The following is a 19,952-nucleotide window of genomic DNA, read 5'->3' as shown; positions in this document are numbered from 1 at the left end:
GAGAAACGTATTTCGTGGAAAACGACCTTAATCCCACTACTCTCCAAAATAGGAGACAAGATAGTAAATCTGATTTATTCGTCTTGGAGGCATGTTTGGTAGAGAATGATGATCCTTTCTGGATCCTTGATCTGGGTGCTACCAATCATGTCAGTTCCTCTTACCTAGGATTCAGTTCCTGGAAAACGTTGCCACAAGGAGAGATGACTCTTCGAGTCGGCACTGGTGAGGTTGTTTCAGCTATTGTTGTAGGCAGGCTGAAGTTATTTGTTGACAAGAAATGTTATCTATTACTGGATAATGTTTTTGTAGTTTGTCATATTAAGAGGAACTTAATCTTGGTTTCTTGTCTCATTGAACAAGGCTATACTGTCTCTTTTTCTGAGAATAAAGTGTTTATTTTCAAGAATGGAATGGAGATTGGTTATGGTTCAATGGAAAGTAACTTATATGTACTAAAGTCGTTAGTCATAAAAGCCTTGTTTAACACTAAAATGTTCAGTACGGCAATAACAGCTAAAAGACCAAAGGTTTCTCCTAAGGAAAACACCCATCTTTGGCATCTTAGGTTAGGTCGCATCAACCTCAATAGGATTGAGAAGTTGGTGAAAAGTAGACTTCTAAATAGTTTAGAAGAAAACTCCTTGCCGGTATGTGAATCATGCCTCGAAGGCAAGATGACCAAATAACCTTTTACTGGAAATGGTTACAGGGCCAAGGAAGTCTTGGAGCTTATACATTCAGACCTCTGTGGTTTGATAAATGTTAGAGCTCGGGATGGGTATGAATATTCATCTATTTCATAAATGATTATTCAAGATTCGGGTATCTCTATCTAATGCAACGTAAGTCTGAAGCCCTTGACAAGTTCAAGGAGTATAAGGTTGAAGTTGAAAACTTGTTAGGTAAGAAGATAAAAATACTACGATCTGATCGTGGTGGAGAGTATATGAACCTCCAATTCCAGAACTATATGATAGAACATGGGATTGTGTCCCAACTCTCGGCCCCTAGTACACCTCAGCAAAATGGTGTATCTGAAAGGAGAAACAGAACCTTATTGGACATGGTTTGGTCTATGATGAGTTATGCTCATCTTCCAGACTCGTTTTGGGGTTTTGCAGTACAGACTGCATGTTATATCCTAAACAACGTTCGCTCGAAAAGTGTTTCTAAAACACCTTTTGATTTATGGAGAGGCCGTAAACGTAATTTATGCTACTTCAGGATTTGGGGCTGTCCAGCACGTGCTAGCGACTAACCCAAAGAAATTGGAACCACGTTCGAGGGTTTGCCTCTTTGTAGGCTACCCTAAGGAAACGAGAGGTGGATACTTCTATGATCCAAGTGAGAATAAAGTGTTTTTTTTCTATAAATGCTATCTTCTTGGAAGAAGACCACATGAGGGATCATAAGCCACGAAGTAAGCTCATTTTACGTGAGATTTCTAGTGAGACTGAGACTGCTGAGGGTTCAACAAGAGTTGTTAAACAGGCCGACAGATTAACAAGAGTTGTTGAGGTCGGAACATCTAGTCAACCAGCTCAAGAGTTGAGACTGCCTCGACGTAGTGGGAGGGTTATGAACCCACCGGATCGCTACATGGGTTTGACTAAAACCCAAAACGTCATTACGAATGATGGGGTTGAGGATTCTTTGTCTTTTAAGAAAGCAATGAAGGATGTTGACAAAGATGAATGGGTTAAAGCCATGAACCAAGAAATGGAGTCTATATACTTCAATAACATCTGGGAGCTAGTTGATCCACCTGATGGGATAAAACCTATTGAGTGTAAGTGGATCTATAAGCGAAAGAGAGGTGTATATGGAAAGGTGAAAACCTTTAAGGCTAGACTCGTGGCAAAGGGTTATACCCAAATTGAGGGAGTTGACTATGAGGAAACTTTCTCACTTGTTGTCATGCTCAAGTCTATCTGGATTCTCTTGTCCATAGCCACATTTTATGATTATGAAATATGGAAAATGGGCGTCAAGACTGCCTTTCTTAATGGTAATTTTGAGGAGACCATTTATATGACTCAACCAAAGGGTTCATTGTTCCAGATCAAGAGTAAAGAGTTTGCAAGCTTAATAGGTCCATTTATAGGCTGAAACAAGCATCTAGATCTTGGAACATCAGATTTGACATTGCTATCAAGTCGTTTGGCTTTTATCAGAATGTTGATGAGCCTTGTTTTTATAAGAAGATCATCAACAGCTCAGTAGCTTTCCTGATACTATATGTGGATGATATCCTACTCATTGGAAATGATGTAGGGTATCTGGCTGACATTAAGAAATGGCTAGCTGTCCAGTTCCAAATGAAAGATTTGGATGAGGCATAGTATGTTCTAGGGATCCAGATCATTCAAGATCGTAAGAACAAACGGTTAGCCCTGTCTTTGGCATCGTACATTGATCAAATGTTGATCAGGTACAAGATGCAGGATTCCAAGAGGGGTTTGTTACCCTTTAAGCATGGAATCGTTTTCGTTTGTTACCCTTTAGGCATGGAATCGTTTTCTAAGGATCAATGTCCTAAGACACTTTAAGAGGTTAAGGAAATGAGACGGATTCACTATGCTTCTGCTATAGGAAGCTTGATGTATGCAATGTTGTGTACCAGACTCGACATTTGCTATGCAATAGGGATTGTCAGTCGGTATCAGTCCAATCCAGGATTTGATCACTGGACGGCGGTCAAGACCTGTCTCTTATACACATCTAGATGTGTATAAGAGACAGAGCTTGATGTATGCAATGTTGTGTACCAGACTCGACATTTGCTATGCAATAGGGATTGTCAGTCGGTATCAGTCCAATCCAGGATTTGATCACTGGACGGCGGTCAAGACGATCCTCAAGTATCTTCGGAGAATGAGGCACTACATGCTTGTGTATGTAGATAAGGATTTGATCCTTACAGGATACACAGACTCTGACTTTCAGACCGATAGAGATTCTTGCAAATCAACATCGGGGTCAATGTTTACTCTGAATGAAGAGGCTGTAGCCTGGCGAAGAATCAAGCAAGGATGCATCGCGGACTCCACTATAGAAGCCGAGTATGTAGCTGCTTGTGAAGTAGCTAAGGAGGCTGTTTGGCTGAGGAAATTCCTTTCAGATTTGGAAGTTGTTCCAAATATGGATTTGCCTATCACTCTTTATTGTGATAAAAGTGGGGTTGTGGCAAATTCGACGGAGCTTCAGAGTTATTGTTGGGGTAAGCACATCGAATGGAAATACCACCTGATTAGGGAGATTGTGCACCGCGGTGATGTGATAGTCACGAAGATCACATTGGAGTACAATGTTGCTGATCCCTTTACAAAGGCCCTCATGGCTAAAGTGATCGAGGGTCACTTGAAGAGTCTAAGTCTGCAGGACATGTGGCATCTTGTTTAGGGCAAGTGGGAGATGATACTAAAGTATGCCCTAGTTTATTGTATATTATACATTTTTATATCGTATTGTACATTAGTCTCCCGAGTCATTAGAACAAGTGGGAGATTGTTGGGATCGGTGTCCTAATTATCTCGGAGTCTCTTTATTTTGTAATGATACACATTATTTGCTGAATAAAATAATTGCTATTTAATTCTGGCATTTACTCATATCCAATAAACAAAGCTCCTTGGTTATCTTATGTGAGCTTAAACATGTATATGTGATATACAAGTGGATCATGCCTTAAGTGATAACCTAAATAAGTCTGTAGTATAAGGATTAAGGTGGGATACCTGATCCTTGTGACATAATGGATACGACCCACTTTGTAGAGGTTTGCAAGTATTGTAAACTACTATAGATGGTAGATCCTGACCATTCATGTGGAGATGTGCGAGCGGGGGTGTTCTATAAAAAGAGTTTGTATAAAACCCAGACCACCAGATGGCTAAACTCTGTATATAACACTGTTGATACTAGAGACTTACATCTCACTTAAATGACCATAGGTGACACGACCTCAATCCTGATTGTTTTGGAAACTCCTGCATTTGAGGGCGGTCCTTTGATTAGTATGGGTGAGATGGCCAGATTGCCAACTCAACATGCCTACTTTTTTAGGGACTTGTCTGATCTGGGACCTGGGAACTCAATCCACAAGATGGAATTCACTCCTTTCCCGAAGCAGGGATAAGTAGAGAGATTGCTCCCCTAAGGGCTGATTCCAGGGCTTGAATTAAAGGAACTCTTAACAAAGAGCATCCATGAGCGCATTCGGATCTTTCCGATTTCACCGTGACTGAAACACAATATATACATTATAATGGCATGCTTTGAACACTAAAGAATAAGGGAAAGAGTTCTCATACTAATTGAAGATTCTCTTTAAATTTTGGAACTCAATGGAGTGGAAGACCTCTATGCGATCTCTATCGCCCAACAAATACGTCGGCTGTTGTAGCACGATCAGTCACGAACAAGTGAACGTAGCGGGGAGGACACCACCAAAAGAGATCCCTTGGTATTCTCGGAGAGAGAATCAAAAGTGTGGTCTTTGGTGAGTTTTGTAGAGGTAAGAGGAAGAACAAATCGTGTAGATGATAAGTAAGTGGGAGAGAAAAGGAAGCTATCGTATAGCTAAATGTTTATCGTTTAGAAGAAGCTACACGATCGTGTAGGTTTTATTAAGCGATCGTTTAGAAAAAGGTAGATGATCGTTTAGAAAACATGGCACACTATGCGATCGTTTAGGAAAGCTAAGTGATCGTTTAAAGACTAGCGTGCGATCATTTAGGCGCGAGGTGTGCGATCGTTTAGGCACTGGGCGACTATTGTATAGGCTCTCGACTTATGTGATCGTTTACGTTTCCACACCAATGCCAATTTTTTCGAAACTTTTGGAGCTTTTGCAAAATGAAATGAAATTTCATTTTATTCTTCGGTTACAATAACCGATGCGGCTGCTCCCACTAATGTATGTCTGAGAGAAATTGTAGGCCAATTATCGTATAATTAACCAATTAAATAATTAAATATAATCATATTATATTATTTCCATATAGTTTGATATCACATATCTACTATAATAATTTCTCCTCCACATGATATAAATCATATTTATATCTAATTTCCTCCAAAACAATGTATCTCATACATTTAGTCAATTATATCATATATAATTAACCAGTCCAATTATATCGTATATAATCGTACTCCCTCTTGTCAATTTGAACATTTCAAATTGACCCAAATACTGATTCTCGACTTTATCCAAGTGACCCAGGGGACCTAATGGACCTGTGGCTAGAAGTTCCAATGGTTCGTGAATAGCTGACTAAACTCTTTAGCCATGAGATCCACCATCTGTTAACTGTCAGGCATTCCATTAAAGACCAATAGTTGAACTCTTCGTACCACAGATTTATTTCTATGTCCATCAGATATAATTAATCATGAGTACGATGACCCTTGACAGATGCTCGTAAGTACAACTGGACCAAATTGCTTTTTTACCCCTATAGTTACATCTCACTCCTTAAGTACTATTGATTCCTCTAATGAATAATACAACATAGTCCAACTATGTGTGAACACCTCTCGGGCCAAGAGAAGGTGTGTGTTGCCACATAGTTCATGCCCTAGAATCAGCCCTTAAGGGAGCTATCTATCTATTTACCTCTACCTCGGGGAAGGAGTGATTCCATCTTGTGTAGCTGTGTTCCCAGCTCCCAAATCAGACGAATCCCCAAACTGGTAGGTTTGATTCGCGTAGATGGCCACTAGCACCCCTCCAAATCAAAGGACCGCCCTAAATGGCAGGAGTTCCAAACTCACTCATGATTGAGGTCATGTTACCTTATGGTTATCCTAGTGATGTGAAGTCTCTGTCATGAACGGTATTATATAACGAGATGTTAACACTTCGTGGTCAGGTCTACTAACTCTTTGTATAGGATGCCCTCGCTCGCATGTCCCCAATACGAATGATCAGGATCAGACGATCTGTGACAAGTCACAACAATTGTGACCATTCCATAAAGCGGGCTGCATTCATAGCGTTACCAGAATAAGCTTTCCCTTCTATATCCATATACTATAGACCATTTTGGTTATCACTCAAGACATGATCCACTTGTATGTCACCACATACATGCTTAAGTTACATACAGATAACCAGGGATTTTATGCTATGCATCCAGGCAGTACGAAGATGTACAAAACATTAAAGAGATCGTACTGGTGGCCTGGTATGAAAAGAGAAATAGCAGAGTATGTTGATAGATATTTACTATGTCAACAAGTTAAGCCTGAACGACAGAGGCCAGAAGGATTGCTTAATCCATCCAGTACCATAGTGGAAATGGGAGCATGTTACGATGGATTTCCTATTTGGTTTACCTAGGACACCAGCGAGCTATGATGGTATATGGGTAATTGTGGATAGATCGACAAAGACAGCTAAGTTTTTACCTATTAAAGTTACTTTTACCCTAGACCAATTAGCTAAGCTGTATGTTGATCGAATTGTGAGTTAGTTTGGGGCTCCAGTTTCGATTGTATTAGATCGGGATTCCAGGTTTACATCAAAGTTTTGGCCTATCTTATAGAAAGCTATGGATACGAAGTTATATTTCAGTACGGCTTTTCATCCACAGACGGATGGTCAGTCTGAACGGACGATTCAGACACTAGAGGACATGTTGAGAGCATGTGTATTACAGTACAAGGGCAGTTGGGATACGTATCTGTCGTTGATCGAATTTGCGTATAACAATAGTTACCATTCGAGTATCGGAATGGCACTTATGAAGCACTATACGGAAGACCATGTAGAACTCCGATATGTTAGAATGAGGTCGGTGAAAGGAAATTACTAGGCCCAGAACTTGTTCAGCAGACATCAGGCAGTGTTAAGATTATAAGAGAAAATCTTAAAATAGCTCGAGACAGGCAAAAAAGTTATACCGACAAGCGGAGAAGAGAATTGGAATTTGAAGTTAGTGATAAAGTATTTCTTAAGTTGTCTCCATGAAAAGGAATACTCAGGTTTGGTAGGAAAGGGAAGTTAAGCCCCAGGTATATTGGACCTTACGAGATAATAGAAAGAGTTGGCCCAATGGCGTATAGGTTGGATTTACCTCTAGAGTTATTTCGTATCCATGATGTGTTCCATGTGGCAATGCTAAGAAAGTACATGGCAGATCCTACCCATGTGTTGCCTGAGCAATCGGTGCAGTTGAAAGAGAATTTGTCTTACGAAGAAAAACCAGTGGAGATTCTTGACAGAAAAGAACAAGTCTTAAGGAATAAGACAATACCATTGGTAAAGGTACTATGGCAAAACCAAAGCACTGAAGAAGCAACATGGAAAGCTGAAGAGAAAATAAGAAACAAGTATTTGCATTTGTTTAATTGACGGACTTGTAGCAAAATTTTGAGGATGAAATTTTCATATGGGGGAGGTAAATGTGAACCCTGAGCCCTAATTTCTCTACTTGAGTATGTTCCCTACTGAGACCAGTGTGGTGAGTAGGTTGATGTGGAAATTAATGCGTAATTGTAGAGAAAAGGGTGAAAAATTAGAAGAAAAGTGGTGAAATTGAAAAGCTTGACTCTTGGGTAGACTTGGAAAATTGGCTAAGTGTTGTTCCATGCCGTTGGCCTGCTCATTTTAGACGTTGAAGGAAGCCAGAGTGTGGCCAAGAGAAATGCATGTGGTAGCCAGTGTCTTGAGGGATTAACAAAACATGTGGCAGCCTCAAGTTGCGCGGACATGGGCGCTGGCGTTGGGAGATGTGTGCGCGGGACCGATCGTGTAGTAATGAATTGGCGCTGGACAATCGTGTAGCAAATGAGCAGCACTACACGATTGGGTATGTGATCGTCTAGTAAGTGAGCGGTGCTACACGATGAGGTAGGCGATCGTGTAGGTGGGCACCAGGCTATCATATAGAAAATGCGCGAAGCCAAGTGATGTGGTAGGCGATCGTGTAGCAGATGTGCGACGCTAGACGAAGCGAAGGATCATGCTAAACGATAGCACTATGCACTGGACGATAGCGTTAAGCGATGGGGTGTTGGAACTACACGATTGGCATCAGTGTTAGACGATGACGCTGGACGATGGTGCTACCCGATGGGCGTGTGCACTAGACGATAGCCGTGCTTCGCTAGATGATGGGCATCAGCGCTACACGATGAGCAAGAGCTGTGTGGTAGACTGTGTGTTATGCGATAGGCGCATACGCTATGCGATGGTGCTATGCGGTAGCAGTATTAGACGATGAGCTAGGCGATGAGACAAGCCATGGTGGACGCATGGTGAAGGGTCTTGTGTTGCTAAGGCTTGTGGTACATAAGGCTAATACTATGCGTTGGCATTGAACGCAGGGTGTGAACTATGCGACTTGCTATATGCGTTGGACATCCGGGGGCATGTGGGCGCATAGGACCAGGCTAATAGTATGCGTTGGAAGAGTGCTAGGTATAATCCTAGTTGAGCGCATAAGCCAAAGGTAAACCATGCGGGAAAGGAAGGTATATGGCCAAGGATGCGATGCCTTGAGTTTTGACTCAAGTGATATGTTGATGAGAAAGCCACGAGTTGATGATGGCTAACTAAGAAAAGGATATGCGGCCAAAGATGAGCCTTGCAAGCATCTAGCATATGTGACCAAGTTGCGTCAATTGGATGCACAAGGTAAGATTGGATGAACGCATTTGTGGTTGGATGAACGCATTTGTGGTTAGATGAACACATTTGTGGTTAGATGGACGCATTTGTGGTTAGATGGATGCAATTGTGGTTGGATGGACACAATTATGGTTGGATGGACACATTTGTGGTTAGATGGACGCATTCGTGGTTGGATGGACACATTTGTGGTTAGATGGATGCATTTGTGGTTGGATGGACGAATTTGTGGTTAGATGGACGCATTTGTGGTTGGATGGACGCATTTGCCAAGATGGCTTGCGATCATGAGAGTGTGGATTGTGCCGATGGTGATGCTAAATCATCCGGACATGTGGCTTGTTGGGGAGAAATCTTAGGCCTTAAGCAAATGAGGTGGATGCATAAGAAGACATGCAGATTTAAGCATTATGTGTTGGCTAAGGAAGAGGAGGACACCTTAGATTGCGATGGCATGAAGGTTGCATTGATAGTGTGGGGAAAAGACACTTGGACATCCAGCCAAGTAGGAAGTGTCAGCCTTGGAGAGATTTTGGATGCCTATAAATAGGGCCAAGTACTTCTCATCAGATCATAACTCAAATTCACTTCAAAGGACATTAAGAAGTGTGTGAAGGCTGATTGTGACGAAACTATGTGTTGATGGAAGAATGCATGCATTGGTAGCAAAACCATGCGTCGGTCATAAAGTTTCAAGAGGAGGAGACAGTGAAGTCTGGAAATAGCATCAACTTGGGACGAGGCTATCTCCCAGCATACTCGTGCGTTTGGAGTAATTCTAAAGCCACCTGAAAGCTCCACGAGTTTAGTTTTCAGGGTAGGGCTGTTGGAGAAGAAGCTCTAAGGAATCTGGCTGGAAAGTAAGGAAAAGATAGAAGGGTCAAGCTGTCGGGTAAGTTTGGGCCAGTCTTGGGGATTTAATGATTCTGGCCAAACCACAAGGAGTTCTAAGCTAAGATTTTAAGGTAAGCTTTCTGAGAAATTGTAGAGCATGTTTACAGAAGGAAGTATCTCAAGATAAGGCCTATAACTATGAGTAATCTGAGCTTTGAATTGAATCTGGATCTTAGGGTTCAAAAGGGAGCCCGAGGTAACCAAGGAACTTCTGGAGAGAAAGGTTCCTAAACGACCAAGGTGAGTGACTAAATATTTGACTAAATATTTACAATGTTTTAAAGAAACCATGTTTTAAAGAAAGATTATTCTCATGCTAGCTAGTTTTACAAAGTGATTTCCAAGCAAACCATGAGTTATATTTTAAACGTATGCCATGTATGAAAGTTTATTGAAAAACTATTTATGTGTGTTTAAATACACCAAGCATGCGTTAGTATCTTTCAAGACATGTTTTCTATGCGTTATGCTTTACATGCTTTAAAGAGGAAGTCATTTTATGACTAGTTTTACTTGAAACGTGATACCGAAGGACATTTGAGAAGGTATCCGACCAACTCGATACTAAAGGAAATTTGAGAAGATATCCGAGCAGCTCTATATTGAAGGACAAGTTTTGAGAAGGTATCTGAGTAGAAATACCTAAGGTATGACGGTACTTAGTATGGCCACATGCACGTAGGTAGTTAAAGTGAGAGATTGAGCAAATGGGTTCTCTCTTAACTAGTAGTTGACATTGGGATTTAACCACAACAGCGTTATTCTCAACTAAGGAACAGTTTTAATGTTTTCTGATAGAAACAACTTTATATGCTTTATGCTTGGAAATGTTTATATTGTAGTACAAGGTTACTGTAGAAATTTATATTTCAGTTTAATCTCTTTATTAAGACTTTTGCATGAGAATCAGTTTTCTTTCTTAAGTCACTCACTGGGCTAGCAAGCTCACCCCGTTTTCAAATATTTTCCTTTCCCCCAGGTAGTGGTTAAATCCTCAGGAGATAGTTCTGCATCTGCTCTGCCACTAAAGGACAAAGATATTGTAACTCATTGGTTAGGTGGTTACTATAAATATTGTGCACATGTTACAATTGTTCATATAGGGACTAAGGTTTTGGGCATTGAGACTTGTGAAACTAGTAATGTAATCACTCTAAATATGTTGTGTTTTTAAACTTAATGAATTTTTCCTAAGAGGCATCCGCTGTGTATGAGTTACATGTTGGTATCAGAGATTTTCGCTAGATTTATTAGGCAGTAAGTGTCAACAAAAGGGTTGATAACTATTGCAGTCATATCCTTTCCTAGGCTTAGAGAGTAGTTTGGGACGGGGTGTGACAAATCGCGACCGAGATTATTAATTTTTTCCACCCATATTATGTAAACAACCACAAGAGCATAAATTATTTGGCTAAACAACATGCAAATAACAACTAACAATTTACAAAAGACAATATTGACATATACCTTATTTTTCATGATTGTATGCAAAAAGATGAGATGTGGGGGTTTGAAAATTTCCACACTAGAGAAAATTTTGGGTAACTCGTTTAAGAAACTTGTTGAGCAAGCAAATCATTAGATTTCTCAAAAAATGGGATGTTATAACAATATAATAATATTTTTATTACTGAGGGCATATTCGTAAAATTGCTTTTCCATCAATCAAATTTGATATTCAAACATCCACAAAACTAATATAATCTCGGGCTCAATCTCGCCCGAGAAAGTTCGAGAAAAACTAATCTAACGAGTATTAAGAAAACGTACTATTTTTTAAATGGGAAAAGTAAAGCATGTTATTTTGGATATTTTCCCCATTTTTAAAGACTTTCATTCTCTTACTCTTCATAATTGGGGTTTAATAAAGGTTTTATTTGAAAAAGAAAATAATAAATAAATTTTAACCCGTAGAAACAAAATGATATTTTAACTCTATTCATTTGAATGCGAAAGGAAGAAATAGAATTGCAATTTGCATAGCAGTCCTATAATATTTCGATAATGATCATTCGGCCCAATTGACTTTTCTTTTCAATTCTACTTTTTCAATCTTCTGGAAAACGTGGAGGCGATCCAGATTCTTCCTAAAGGAGCCTCTCCACCCAGTTCATACATCACATTCAAATTTTAATCCGATCTTACATCCATCTTCTTGAATTTTCGCTCGATTTGCCCCATTTTGTTGTTCATACTTCTTTCCCATTTCTTCTTCTAACCTTGCTCCGATCTAAAATGGCGGCGACGGCGTCTCAGTTTTCGTGCTTGTCCGCCATCAACCGTGGCTTTCGCCTGCAACACCGCCGCTCATTCTTAGCCCCTCGCTCTTCTCTTTTCTTCCCTAAGGTTTGTGTTTCCTTTCGGTATTCTCGTTTGGCAACTCTATGAACCGGAAATTTGAAGAAATTATAGTGAATTTCGATGAATTGAGAGTATGTTTCGCTTTATGAATAAGTGATGAAAACCCTTTTTCCGTAAGCTTGGGATTTGATTTATATCAGTTTAGAGTCGGATAGTTGATATTAAATTCGATATATTTCACCCCTTCGTTTGAATGTCTTGATTCTGATATAGCATTTTTGTTGGTTGTTTGAATGTTTTTGAGTTTCAACTACCAGATTTAATGCTATGTTCTTGCTGCTGGTTGAATTTCTATGCTTCTCTGCTTGATTTTGGTTCTCGCTTTGTTCACTTGTAAAGTTTTCATGGATATTTCATTTGTACAGTTTTAGAACTTAGAAGTGAATTGACAAGAGATATGACAGTTCCCATTTGATTTTGAAGTTTTGAAATGTTGATTTCTTGAATGTGCCTAATTCTTATGCTGTGTCTAAGTAATGGCGTAAGTTAATGTTGCTTAACACAACGGCATTGAGTGGCTAATTGGTTGATCTGGCACTTGAATTTTCCTTCTTTAGTATTCGATTGTTATGAACCTGGAAGGATCTGCTTCAAATACTACTGATTCCCAGACTGAGACAACCTTAAGCTACGCCACTGATGCATCAGAATCTCAAGTTGTCACAAATTCATATCCGGGTGTTGAAGAGTCATCTGATGTTGGAAATTTAGAGAATGAGAAGCTTCAGGAACCTGATGATGTTGGCACTGTGCCGAAACGCACAGCAAAAATTCATGATTTCTGTTTTGGCATTCCTTTCGGTGAGTTTTGCATTCTTTCCTTATTTATATGCTCGTCGGCTGCTAGTTGCAGTTAGAATGCAACATTATTGCTTGAGTTGTGTTGGGGTCTTGGTCTTTCACTCGAGAAGGAGAGTGCTTCCTTCCCTTCTTATACTTACACTGTTTATCACGATTGTAGCTCAAATGCATTACGTTGAATAATGGTTTATTTTGTTAGATGTAGCTACTAACCATACTATAACCAGATTAAAGCCTAACTCCTTTCTCTTTGCATACACGTATCTTTTTTTAAAAAAAAATAAGAAATGAGTAGTACTTCTATACACACATTCATTCAGTTTGAAATGTGAATGATTGGATTGATCGCCAAGTGCCTTGACCATGAGGTTCAAGAATGAGTGAGATGACATGAGTCATAATAGCAAGGAAAGAAGAGCCTACCTGGTTGAGGTTAAATTTCATAAAATGCTCTGGTAAATGTAAAATAGTAATCTTTAAGGAACTCATTTAAGAGGTAGAATGCAACAAAAATTTTGAAACACAGATAAAATGGTGAGGTATTGTACTTCAATTCTTCAGTACCCATTTCCTGGCATTTCCTCTCATTCAGAATAGTTTAAGAAAGAAAACTTCTTCCTCAATGGTATTGGAAGAAAGTTTGACTCAGTATGGCCTACTCTTTTTGGTCTGGTAGGCATGGGCCTCGAAGAAGAAAACTAATTGCCATTTCCCAAACTGTCAATTAGATATGTTCTCCATTTTACAACCTTTTGGAAGCTGTATCTGTTTGCTTTTCTTTTCACCTTGTCATGAAGCTGCTGGGTGTTAGTGAAGTTATTGGCTTATGACTATTCTTCAAAGTGAAAGTTTACTGGAGGGAGGAGTAGAAATGGAAATGTAGCATCTAAGAGTTAGTATAGTGATAGGCCCTGTATTACTAAAGTGTATGTAAGAAAACGTGTGAAGAGAGGGGATGAATGTGTAGGAGGGAAATGTTAGTTTGAGGTGGGCCTGAGGGAATATTGTTAGTTAGAAAGGATGGGGGCCCGTGGGTAAGGAGTATATAAACAGTGAGAAGGGGAATTGTATGGGATGGAATTGATTTTGTAAACATTCTCTTTGAGAAGTTTTGGGGAGGTAGGGAGCTCTCGAAATCTCCCTTGGTTGTTGATAAATAAATTGAAGGCCGAGGCCTATCAATTTTGGTATTAGAGCCGTAGATCATGGGCATGATAGGAAAGATGGAAGGAAGAATTATAATATTGGAAGAGCAACTGTTGGAAGTCAACGAGAAATAGAAGGTGCTGCAAACTACCGTGGATTTAGGACTCAATGAGATTAATGGGAAGATTGGGGAGTTGGCGAATGATATGCAGTTGGTCAAGGCGCAAGTCAACTTGATCTTGTCACAATTGGACGTCGTGATGATAGAGAGGATTTACCATGGGGGATTCGACAATCCAATTGCAAAGGGATCGAAGCTTGGTTAAATCCTAGATTTCTTTGAGATCGATGATGAAGTTGCTTGAGGAGGAGGACCATGGGCTGCTAATTGAATTAAGTGCCTTAGCACCCGAGGCAGAAGAGGGTAACAATAGAAAATTGCCACGACAAACTGATGGTGTACCCACACAACTCCAGGGGGTCTTAGAATGCTATGAATAGGTATTCTTTGCAATAACAACTATACCGCCAACCAGGGAACATTATCATTCTATTGAGTTGGAATATGGGGCTGGGCCGATTAACGTGCGATTGTATGGATACCTCTGTTCTAGAAGGATGAAATTGAAAGGTTGGTGAAAGAAATGTTGGCAGCTGGAGTGATACAACGTAGTCGAAGCTCTTTTTCAAGCCCTGTTCTACTAGTCAAGAAAAAGGATGAAAGTTGGATATAAATGGGGAATGGAGAACTCTCAGTTGTCGATGCACTATCTTGATTACCAACAACTATGGAGCTTGGAGTCCTTGGCATCTTGGGGGGTTTGAATACGGCCGTTTTTCGTGTGTAGGTTGAGGTCGATGATACGTTAAAGGGGATTTGTCAAGCATTGCGAGATGGGCAACTGACTCCCCTTGGTTACTCCATGAGAGGTGGCGACCTCTCGTATTTTAAAGGGCGTTTGGTACTACCAACGATGTCACCTACTATTCCCTTGTTACTTTCAGAGTTCCACAATAACCCCATCGGTGGCCATCAGGTAGCTTTTAAGACATATCAATGCCTAGCTATAGAGGTATATTGGCCAGGTATGAAGGCTCGTGTACGAGCATTTGTGGCTGACTGTGCTGTATGCCAACAAGCTAAGTATCTTACTTTAGCCCCACTTGGTGTCCTTCAAGCGTTGCCAATTCTGATAGGGTATGGGAGGATATTACGATGGACTTTGTGGAGGGTTTACCAAAATTTGATGGTTATGACACGATTATGGTAGTAGTCGATCGATTCTCAAAATACGCACATTTTGTTATCCTTAAACACCCCTTTATGGCGCTTATGGTTGCAGCTGTTTTCAAAGAAATAGTATTTTTACATGGCTTTAGGAACCCAACTACACTGGAGCACAGCGTATCACCCTCAAACGGATGGGCAGTCAGAAGTTGTCAACCGGAGTCTTGAAACGTACCTGAGGTGTTTCGTCATGGGGACACCAAAACAGTGGGCAAAATGGATTCCATGCGCAGAATTTAGTCATAACATTTCATATCATACTTCTACTGGCTTCACTCCTTTTGAAGTTCTTTATGGCCGCCTCCTACCTCCGGTGTTGTGTTATGAACAGGGAATGTGTGCTGTCAGTGAAGTGGATCAGCAATTAAAAGCACAAGATGAGGTATTGGCTAAGTTGAAGGCAACGTTACAAAAAAACTCAACGATGAATGGTGCTGTTCGCCAATACCAAAAGACGCGAGGTTGAATATGCTGCGAATGGGTTTATTTAAAGCTCAGACCTTATAGGCAAACTTCATTGGCGCGTCATACTAATCCAAAGCTGGTGCCAAGATTTGTCGGTCCCTATAAGATCATTGCCCGAGTGGGGAAAGTTGCTTATTGCCTGGCTTTACCATCAGGTACAAGTATCCACCTCGTCTTTCACGTGTCCTTGTTGCGGAAAGCAATTGGCCACAATCTGCCTGTGCTGCCACTGCCCCCCAATTTAGCACCAGATTTGACATATGTTTTGCAACCAGCTGAAGTTTTGGTTCTCCGTAATTCTCCAACTGATGAGGGGGCTCTAGAAGTTTTGATTCGATGGGAGAACTGTCTGCCAATCGACGCTACTTGAGAGCCGACTTCGGTTATCAATGAACAATTTTCTGATTTCCACCTTGAGGACAAGGTGGCTTTTTGGGGAATGGGTAATGATAGGCCCCATATTGCTAAAGTGTATGTAAGAAAACGTGCGAAGAGAGGGGATGAGTGTGTAGGAGGGAAATGTTAGTTAGAAAGGATGGGGGCCGTGGGTAAGAAGTATATAAACAGTAAGGAGGGGAATTGTATGGGATGGAATTGATTTTATAAACATTCTCTTTGAGAGGTTTTAGAGAGGTAGGAAGCTCTCGGTCTCTCCCTTGGTTGTTGATAAATAAATTGAAAGCTGAGGCCTATCATATAGACTGCGTGTATGTATATCAGGTCTGATGTAATCGTGACATGTGTGAGATTTTGTGAGAGTATGTGTTGATATGAGATGTTGGCTGTCTCAAATTGCCCTAAATAGTTCTTGTTCTTGTTTGATGCTTTGGTCAACTTTCCTTATATTCTGTTCTGTTTTGATGAAATGTAGAGAAAAATGAGGGACTTAATTATGTGTTTTCTCTATTATTATCTATGGGATGATATTAAATTAGAGGATTTTAAATAGGGGAAAATCAAAATAACTTCAGAAATTTTTCTTCCTTTGTAGTACATTCAACTTTGTAAGAATACGAACTAGTGGTGCCATGTTCTTCCCCCTAAAGTTTGATTATGAATCGGTAATAGGTGGAATTGTTCTAAGTGGTGGCCTTATTAGCTTTATTTTCTCGAGAAACCCGTCTGCATTGAGCAGTTTGATCTCTGGAGGTGCTTTGCTGGCCTTGAGCACCTTAAGTTTGAAAATCTGGAGGCAGGGAAAGTCCAGTTTGCCATTCATTCTAGGACAAGCAGGTAATTGATTCTGTCTCTTTTAAGTCAGTTGCATCTCATTTAAATGTGCTTCAGACATGCAATATAACGCGTATTATTTCTTATTCCCCTCGGAAAAAATGGTCATATTATTGTGAAATGGAGACATTTTTATACAATTAGTTGTTTGGTCTCTCTGGGTGGGTTATATTTTCATGTACTCCTGTGTATTCTTATATTCCATCTCAATGAAAGTTCTCTGTCTTTAAACGGAAAAAATAGAAAAAAATATATATTCATATTGATATAACATGTTTTAATTGCTCGAAACGCAAAAGTTATGCCTAAGTTCCCTATTTGACTGTGTTCCTTGCAGTATTTACGGCCTCATTTTTCTGGAATAGTTTTCAGACGTACTCATTGGTATGCACCTTCCTATATTAATATTTGACCTGAATGAATAGATATCATTGCCATAGTTTTATGATTATACTATTTTCGTGATTGTAGACCAAAAATGTGTTTCCAGCCGCCTTCTATGCTGCCCTCAGGTAAACATTTTTTTTGGATAGTCTTAACTTCCATATCTTCGTTTGCTAATTATACTTCAGATTAATCAAATTCGCCCAACACAAATTTGTTTTGGTTTGTTTCTCACAGTGCTGCAATGCTCTGCTTCTACTTATATGTGGTAATTTCTGGGGGAAATCCGCCACCGAAAAAATTGAAGCCTTCTCCATCTGCTGCTTAATGAATGTAAGAATTCAAATCCTACAGAGTTTGATTACACTTAGAAACAGACTTTACTTTATGATGTAGCCTGCCGAGTTAGGTTGGGGGGGCGGGGGGGTTGTGTGGGAAGGTCTTAAGCTTAGGAGGTGGGAAAAATGTACTTTGAGTAATTATCTGTGAAGGAGCTTGGTGTAGAATCCATGAAGAGTATGTTACTTGAAGGCAATGGGTGCTTGGATTTTGTTTTTGAACGCAATGGCTTTGAGCTATGTATTTATGCAATTTGTAGAAATAAATTGTTTGTAATATATTTAATTTGGTTATATATGCAACATCTTAGCTAGGTATGGTTTATCCCATTGCTCTTTGTTCATTAACAATTCAAATTCTTGTTTAATGGGTATCTAGTTTTTCAAATTTATGTTTAATAAATTCTTGATCTATTGACATTTAAATTGAAAGTTTAATATTCAAATCACAAAATCTAAATTTTTTTATCTAATAATATGAGTTAAATTTTAATATTTTTTAATATGTTAGGAATCTATTAAATATATAATAAAAAATTCAAGGATATACTAGACATTTTTAAAATTTAAGGATCTATTAGAAACAAAATTGAAACTTATTAAATACCTTTCAAAATTTTGGAACTGATTAGAACTTTAAAAATTAGGACTAAACTTGTAGTTTGGGTCAACATTCTTTCATATCATTTTTCAAGTTATCAATTGATTCTTAAATGTATGATCATTCCACGAAAATATTTAATAAAGTTTGTTAATAAACAAATGAGTCATGATTTCTTTTATTAATATATTTAGATGTGTGTGCATGTGCCAACTGGGAAGAAATAAATTTTGTGGGTTGGTGGATTAGATTTTGATAACGGGTCGTTAGAATTTCATGTGTCAAGGTAGAATCCAAGTGTTGGCATGTTCAAATGTTGAAATAGGTTAATAAAACAATAATTTAGCGATGTAGATGATAATTTAAAATTTTTAATATACTGGACATTACAACATATATCACATACTATAACATTAAGAAAACACTATTCTAAACTTTCTATCTATTAGTGTTTTTGAAACCTATCTAACTCGTATTTAACTTGGATTTCATTCTCTCCCATGTGAAAGGAGTTGACGACCTATCTAAAGTGGATATGGTTTAAGTGTAACGCTCCTTGTTGGCCATGATATTTTCTTGGATCCCCTACGACTTGGCAAAGCTGTCTCCACAAACCAACATAGGTCTTTTCAGCATGTTTTGTCCTTACTCACATGCATCCTTGAAAAATTCCTAGGCCACCCAATATAGTATTCCTCCAAGCTAAGTAGGTTTAACATTGGAGTTCCTATGCCACCGTAAAAGGTGTACCTTATTGATAAAGATAGTAACTATCATTTCTTTTAAGCATTTTTTAATTATACTTTCATATTCTTAGGATCCCTCTTATTCGGATGTGATCTTATGTAGCACCCTGAATTTTTATGTAATTTTCATTAATTTATCTTCAAATTGTTTGGATAGATGGTTTTGGAATTCAAGATCTAATTAATATGCTAAATTAATCTCAGTTCAATTATATCTTTGATTTAACTGGAGTTACATTTCGCTTATGGCCAAAGTTGGATTATTATAATTGGATGATGCAATTTTTATTAAGAGATGGAAGACTTTGGAAAAGATTTGGGATATTGGTTTAAATTTAATTAAGATTAATTAGAAAAGGAAATTTGGAATTTAAGAGGGAAAAAGAATTTGGAATTAAAGAGAGAAAAAAGATTTGGAATTAAAGGAGGAAAAGGATGGAAAATAATTATATGTACATGAGAGTTAGGGTTTCATTTGACTTAGAAAAAAAAAAAAAAAAATTTATTTTTCTCTCTCTCCCTCATTTACGCGTAAGGATAGACATTCAGCCTTTTTCGTCGAGATTCATTCAACTACCGTCTCCAACTCATAGCCACGCGTCGCTCCATCTGTCAGCCTCCTCGCATTGACATCCCGAGCCACGTTGCCATCCCCCCTGTCAGATCGCACCGCGCCACCTGTCTAGTCGTTTGATCCACTCAACCCAGATGCGCTCCAACCGTTGTCTGACGCCCAAGCGTCGGTTCACATTTCTAGCCACGTGCCGCCAGATGTCTTTGGCTCTTGTTTGCCCCACTCGCTATTGTGTGTCCACCACCGTTCACTGTTGTGCGTCTGCTGATCACCGCTACTCGTTGGATTTTTATTTGATGAGTTGTTGATGGGTTTTCTTTGGATTTCTTGATTAGTTATTTAGTACGCACCGAATTTCTGGACTAAAATTGATTTATCCTAAGGTTTGGAGCATTGATTCAAGTTTTTGAAAGTCGATAGTGTACTGTCCAACAAGATTCGTATCATTGTGGCGGGTATTTTGATGAGTCTTAAGATTATGAA

General features: G+C 39.2%; 1 protein-coding gene across 1 annotated transcript; it reads left to right on the top strand.

Moving 5' to 3' along the window:
- Positions 1 to 11,556: 11,556 nt before the first annotated feature.
- On the top strand, positions 11,557 to 17,878 carry LOC120074115 (protein FATTY ACID EXPORT 1, chloroplastic). Its single transcript, XM_039027133.1, has 6 exons — positions 11,557 to 11,881; positions 12,454 to 12,697; positions 16,665 to 16,829; positions 17,164 to 17,210; positions 17,298 to 17,338; positions 17,448 to 17,878. The coding sequence occupies exons 1-6, from the start codon at positions 11,771 to 11,773 to the stop codon at positions 17,536 to 17,538; spliced, it is 699 nt and encodes a 232-aa protein (XP_038883061.1). The 5' UTR covers positions 11,557 to 11,770; the 3' UTR covers positions 17,539 to 17,878.
- The last annotated feature ends 2,074 nt before the right edge of the window (positions 17,879 to 19,952 follow it).

Source organism: Benincasa hispida, chromosome 3, assembly GCF_009727055.1.
Source record: "Benincasa hispida cultivar B227 chromosome 3, ASM972705v1, whole genome shotgun sequence".
NCBI lineage: Eukaryota > Viridiplantae > Streptophyta > Magnoliopsida > Cucurbitales > Cucurbitaceae > Benincasa > Benincasa hispida.
Note: the sequence above shows the minus strand (reverse complement) of the source record. Positions and strands in the feature narration are given on the sequence as shown.

What these genes read in the sequence shown, in the direction of transcription:
- LOC120074115 (XM_039027133.1), top strand. Translation starts at nt 11,771, where the DNA reads ATGGCGGCGACGGCGTCTCAGTTTTCGTGCTTGTCCGCCATCAACCGT. An exon ending in CTTCTCTTTTCTTCCCTAAG is followed by an intron (nt 11,882 to 12,453) that starts GTTTGTGTTTCC and finishes TTCCTTCTTTAG; the next exon opens with TATTCGATTGTTATGAACCT. An exon ending in GCCTTCTATGCTGCCCTCAG is followed by an intron (nt 17,339 to 17,447) that starts GTAAACATTTTT and finishes TGTTTCTCACAG; the next exon opens with TGCTGCAATGCTCTGCTTCT.